This window comes from Panthera uncia, chromosome X, assembly GCF_023721935.1.
Source record: "Panthera uncia isolate 11264 chromosome X, Puncia_PCG_1.0, whole genome shotgun sequence".
NCBI lineage: Eukaryota > Metazoa > Chordata > Mammalia > Carnivora > Felidae > Panthera > Panthera uncia.
This window is the reverse complement of record NC_064817.1, coordinates 70,471,067-70,477,676: the sequence shown is the minus strand read 5'-3', so window position 1 is coordinate 70,477,676 and position 6,610 is coordinate 70,471,067. Positions and strand designations below refer to the sequence as shown.

Genomic DNA, 6,610 nt, shown 5'->3' with positions numbered 1-6,610 from the left:
TTTGTTTGAGGAAATGTTTAGTTTTAGTTTTAGGTTGTTGTTTTCAAATTGTTTTTGCATTACTTCATTTCTTGGAAGTCAAAATATAAGCTTTTCTTTTTTTAACTCTGCAGATAGACTAACATAATTTGTAAAATAGAATACATAAGCTTATATTCAATTATAAGTAGATTACTAGAAACAATGAGCAGCAAGGTATAAAAGACTTCAGTCTTCTCATGCCTTATATATTTTGAAAATTAAGGTGCATATTATAGCATAATACCATCTTAATTCATTAAACAATTATGAGAAGACACTTTTCAGAGTCATATATCCCTATTTTCAATAATATCCTCCGGCTTGTTATAAGAATCAATGAAGGAAGAAAAAATCTTATAGAAACCATTTCGATAATTTGAACTCCTTAGAAGTTTTAAAGAAATGGATGGAAGGAATCCATTGCTGTGTTAAACATCTTTTTAATTCATATTTTTCATCCTCAAAATTTTAAAGAAAGATAATAAGAGTTCTATACAGTGTTTCTATTGTTACATCATGAAACAAAACCATTTTTTATCAACACTAAAGGGATTCTTCCAATTTTTCACCTAATTTCCAAATTTTTCTATGTCCCTATAGCTGTTATTAAGGAAAAAAATCTTCAAATTTTTTAGTGATAATTTTGAACCACTATGATATTCCTTTTCAAAAGGGATTAATAAAGGAGTGATTGAAAATCAGGAACCTAGACCATGCCATTTAGAATTAAAGATGTACAATTTTTTAAATGTTTATTTATTTTGAGAGAGAGAGAGAGAGAGAGAGAGAGAGCAAGCTGGGGAGGGGCAGAGAGAGAAAGGAAGAAAGAGAATCCTAAGAAGATGACAGCAGAGTGTGACACTGGGCTCAAACTCATGAACCACGAGATCATGACCTGAGGCAAAATCAAGAGTCTTTCCCTTAACCAACTGATGCACCTAGGTGCCCCTAAATATATACAGTTCTGTCAATACTTCAGCAGAGATCTAAATCTCAAAAATACATCAGCAGAGATCTAAATCTCAAAAATACAAGGAGCATCTAGAAGTTACAAGTGACGAAGGATAAGTTACTAGAAATCATACTGACATACAAGAGTAGTTTCAGTGAGCCTGGGCCATGAATGTATTGGTGGGAAATAACTAAGCGAAGTGAGTTTGCATTATGAAGAGAAAACATTATCTTTTGTATTCCAGGAGACCACAAGACCAATGGAAGTAGTAGCATTCTCAGAATATCCCAAAGGAGACCTTCAATTGTAGCCAACACATGCACTTTCTGGTTATTGGGAACTTTGCTAAAATTACCATCAGATTTGATTGTGTATTTCAATAGATATCCTTTACAATAAATTTTAAGCTATGAAAGTAATTACTGGTAAGCTTACCAAAAACCAAAGGATCAGTAGATAATATTCTTATGTCCAGCCCAGTGACACCAAATAAGAACTCTTAAAGGTAAAATGATATTGTCCTTGCCAAATTGGAACTATAGATAATATATGATGCTTAATAAGGAGACCTGGAGTTTCCTCTGAAAACCCTCTGAAATTAGAAATCAGTAATACTATACGTTGTCTGTAAGAAGTCAGAGTCCATGATTGTCTTCTAAATGGATCATCATATTCTTGAAGAACACTTGTTTTCAGCTATCTGAAATTAAAATGTACAATTTACAAATTATTGTCATCTGGTTCAAAGCTAATGGCTGGGTGCTTAAACTATCAAGAAAGATTTAAATAATCTAAGTGTGTGATCACCATTATTTCTTGAATCCTATCTTGTTCCATGGTTTTGGAAGACCCCTGAATTGCGACTGAAGCTTCAAAGAGAATGATCACAACTGGATGTCAAAGCCCAAAGTGCAGACATAAAGATCCTCGTGGCATAATGAAGTCATGTCAAAGTTAAACCTTTCAAGGCCATAAAGAAAAATTGAAGGGACAAAGTTTCAAAAGTAACTGTCTAGTTAAAAATTACTCTTAAATTAGCTTTAAATATGGAAGGGAGGAGTCAGGGTACACTACCTACACTGTCCTTTTATTAAAGTTAATATTTAATAGGTTGTTTCTGATATATGTAGATGAGTCAATAATGCAATTATAAGGAAAAAAAGGAAGAACGTTATCAGAGTGAAGTCAAAAAGGAAGAAAATGAGGAAGCTATGCATAAGCCAGATGTAACCAGTAGAATTAGAATTCATTAGTTAACAGAAACTTGTCATAGGAGCAAAGAAATAAAAGTCTGGAAAGCTTTAAACTTATGAGGTAAAAACAAGTGAATTTGAATCTATGAAAAAAAAAAGAAGGAAAGGGGGAAGCAGGAAAGGGGGGGGATGGTCAGGACATAGGACAGAAAGGATATGACATCACAAAGCCCACTGGCTCAAAGCAGTTAGGAGCACTGTTTATCTGCTTGGGAAGTGAAAGGTGAAACTTCCCCTTAGAGACCTGTCCATGCCTTCTTCACTGGTTCTCCCAAACCCACATTAATCCTAATTCAGCCATTCCTAATTCCCAAAAGAGTGAAGACAGTACTCATGAACATGGAAGACTCTGAAGAAAGCCCAACAGAGAAGCAAAGCCTGGCTCAAGGCACCTCAATCACATTGAATAGTGACACTGGTACAGATAAAGTTCTTGCCTCACTAGAGGGCAAGAGGAAGCGGAAAGGGTACTTGCCAACTGAATCAGTGAAGATTCTCCGTGACTGGCTGTATGAACACCGGTTTAAGGCCTACCCTTCAGAAGCAGAGAAGCGAATGCTGTCTGAGCAGACTAATTTGTCTTTCCTGCAGGTCTCAAACTGGTTTATCAATGCCCGCAGACGTGTTCTTCCAGAAATGCTTCAACAGGATGGAGATGACCCTTATCAGATCACCATGTACCACCAAAAAGGCAAGTCTGCTGATATGACCCATAAGCAGAACACAGATTCGTCTATACAGGCCAGGTCAGGGCCCAGAGATCCAGACAAGATGCAGAGGCTGCCCCTGAACATCCCTGTAATGGACCAGCCATTGGAGGAGAAGCTGCTGGATCCAGAGTTGTCTACAGGCCAGAAGCTCACCCCAAAGGCCCAGCCAAAAAAAAAGGTCAAGATTTCTACTAATGAGCCTGTGCTTATGTCATCTTCCAAACCTGTGTTAACAGAAGAGTACAATGACTTCAGCAGCTTCCAGCTGCTGGTAGATGCAGCCGTGCAAAAGGCTGAAGAACTGGAGCTACAGAAGAAGCAAGAGTCCAATCCATGATATCCAATGTCCCTAAAATTATCAAGTAGTTAGTCCCTTGTCTACAGCAGTAGATCCATTTGTGCTCCTCCAACTAATGAATAGTTTTATATTTTATAGAGACCTTTGCCTTCTAGGCGTTTCATAAGAACCATTACTAGCTATTGGGACCCAATTCTGCTAGATATTTCAGTGCTTCCAGATGGACTTGGCATCAACACTAAAATAAAGATATCTTCTTTACTTCTTCTACTATCTCCTAGGTTTAAAGGCTTCAGACAATCAGACCAATATACCTGAGACTAGACAGTATTGAGACATCGCCAGAAGCCTTGCTTTGGCTTTTCTAATCAGACTTTTTGATCCCAGGGTTGCTGCAAATACCACAGCACCAATATTTCTCCCTCTCTCTAACTTTCCTTGTTGATTAGCATGAATAATGGAAAAGAAAGGCTCTATAAAAGATGACTATAACAGCACTGGTGTCATTTTAATGTTGGATTTTTTGTGAAAATTTCAACTTTATGTTTTTCTTTGTATAGTTTATTGACAATCTTCAGGAGTAGCTATTTTTTTTTTGCAGGGGGTAAACCTAAGAGTCAAAATACAGTGAATTCATAAACATGTTACAGATAAGGGTGCACTCATATTTGACATACTAGTGAAAAAGTATGCAGTAAGATACAAAAATTCTACATGGTAATTTTCAGTCGTTAGTTCCAGCATAGTTGTTTTCAGAGGATACTTTTTTGTTATTTATTTATTTTATTTATTTATTTATTTATTTATTTATTTTTGAAGGGCTTAAACAAGTTTTTTTTTCACAGTTTTGAAATCCAACATCAAGGTGCCAATTTGGACACATATATACTTCACAGGAGGATATGTACTTCACAGGCTAGAAATCCAACATCAAGGTGCCAGTTTGGACAAATTCTTATCAAGGCGCTCACCTCTTGGTTCATAGACAGCACCTTGTGTCCTTGTATGATTAAAGAGGCTAGTGCTCACTGAAGCATCTTTTATAAAGGCATTTACCCCATTCATGAGGTCTCCACTCTCATGACCTAAGCACCTCCTAAAGCCTTATCTCTAATCCTATCATCTTTGGGATGACTTCAACACATTAATTTCAACATATGAATTTGGGGGAGACACAAACATATAGAAAATAGTAGTTATATACACATATGTATATATAAATATATACACACATATTAAATATAAAATATGTTAACATATAAAATGCTAAATATTAAATATATACATGTTTATTTAACATTTCAATTCCTGCTTATTGTCTTTAGGATAAAATAGGAATTTATATTTTAAACTTTTTTTTTTTTAATTTGAGCATAGTTGACATGTTATATTAGTTTCAGGTGTACAATATAGTGTTTCAACTTCTCTATATGCTATGCTCACCACAAGTGCAAGTTACCATTTGTCCCCATACACTATTACAATATCATTGATTACATTCCCTATGTTGTGTCTTTTATTACATGAATTATTTCATAACTGGAAGTCTGTACTCCCACTCCCCCTCACCCCTTTTAGCCCATCTCCCCTTACCTCTAGTAACCATCAGTTTGCTCTCTGTATTTATAAGCCTGACTGTAACTTTTGTTTGTTTGCTTTGTTTTTTAGAGTCCGCGTGTGAGTGAAATGATGTGATGCTTATCTTTCTCAGTCTTACTTTACGTAACATAATACCCTCTATGTCCATCAATGTTGGAAATGACAAGATTTTTTTTTATGTTATCCATTTGTCTATTGAAGGACACTTAGGTGGCTGCTGTACCTTGCCTAATGTAAATGATGCTGAAATAGGGATAGGAGAGAATATATATTTGTGAATTAGTATTTTCATGTTTGTTGGATATATACTAGGTAGTGAAATTACTGGATCATATAGTACTTCTCTTTAGAATTTTTTGAGGAAATTGCATGCTGTTTTTCAGAGTGGCTGTACCCACTTACATTCCCACCAATAGTGCATGAGGATACCTTTTTTCTCCAGGACCTCACCAACACTTGTTCTTTCTTTCTTTCTTTCTTTCTTTCTTTCTTTCTCTCTTTCTTTCTTTCTTCCGTTATTCTGACAAGTGTAATGTGATGTCTCATTATGGTTTTCATTTGCATTTCCATGAAAATTAGAGATGCTAAGCATATTTTCATGTGTCTCCTATCCATATATATGTCTTCTTTGGAAAAAAATGTCTATCCAGGTCATCTGCACATTTTTACATTTATTTATTTTTGAGACAGAGCATGAATGATGGAGGGTTAGAGATCGAGGAAGACACAGAATCTGAAACAGGCTCCAGGCTCTGAGCTGTCAGCACAGAACCCAACGTGGGGCTTGAGCTCACGGACAGCGAGATCATGACCTGAGCTGAAGTCGGATGCTTAACTAACTGGGCCCCCCAGGCACCCATCTGCACATTTTTAAATCAGGTTGTTTGGTTTGTGGTAATCAGTTGTGTATTTTCCTTATATAGTTTGGATATTAGCTCCTTATTGGAAATATCATTCAGGAATATCTTCTCCAATTCAGTAGATTGCCTTTTTGTTTTGCCAATGGTTTCCTTTACTGTACAAATGGTTTTTACATTTTTATATTTATTTTATTTTATTTTATTTTATTTTATTTTATTTTATTTTATTATTTTATTATTTTTAATGTATGAAGTTTATTGTCAAATTGGTTTCCATACAACAACCCGCGCTCATCCCAAAAGGTGCCCTCCTTAATACCCATCACCCACCCTCTCCTCCCCCCCACCCCCCATCAGCCCTCAGTTTGTTCTCAGTATTTAAGAGTCTCTTATGCTTTGGCTCTCTCCCACTCTAACCTCTTTTCTTTTTCCTTCCCCTCCCCCATGGGTTTCTGTTAAGTTTCTCAGGATCCACATAAGAGTGAAAACATATGGTATCTGTCTTTCTCTGTATGGCTTATTTCACTTAGCATCACACTCTCCAGTTCCATCCATGTTGTTACAAAGGGCCATATTTCATTCTTTCTCATTGCCACGTAGTACTCCATTGTGTATATAAACCACAATTTATTTATCCATTCATCCGTTGATGGACATTTAGGCTCTTTCCATAATTTGGCTATTGTTGAGAGTGCTGCTATCAACATTGGGGTACAAGTGCTCTTATGCATCAGTACTCCTGTATCCCTTGGGTAAATTCCTAGCAGTGCTATTGCTGGGTCATAGGGTAGGTCTCTTTTTAATTTTTTGAGGAACCTCCACACTGTTTTCCAGAGTGGCTGCACCACGTTGCATTCCCACCAACAGGGCAAGAGTGTTCCCATTTCTCCACATCCTCTCCAGCATCTATAGTCTCC

General features: G+C 36.4%; 1 protein-coding gene across 1 annotated transcript; it reads left to right on the top strand.

Annotated features, from left to right (window-relative positions):
- The first annotated feature begins 2,410 nt into the window (after window positions 1-2,410).
- TGIF2LX (TGFB induced factor homeobox 2 like X-linked) lies at window positions 2,411-3,731 on the top strand. The gene has a single exon (XM_049644036.1). It carries the CDS (start codon window positions 2,560-2,562, stop codon window positions 3,271-3,273), a length of 714 nt encoding a protein of 237 aa, XP_049499993.1. The 5' UTR covers window positions 2,411-2,559; the 3' UTR covers window positions 3,274-3,731.
- The last annotated feature ends 2,879 nt before the right edge of the window (window positions 3,732-6,610 follow it).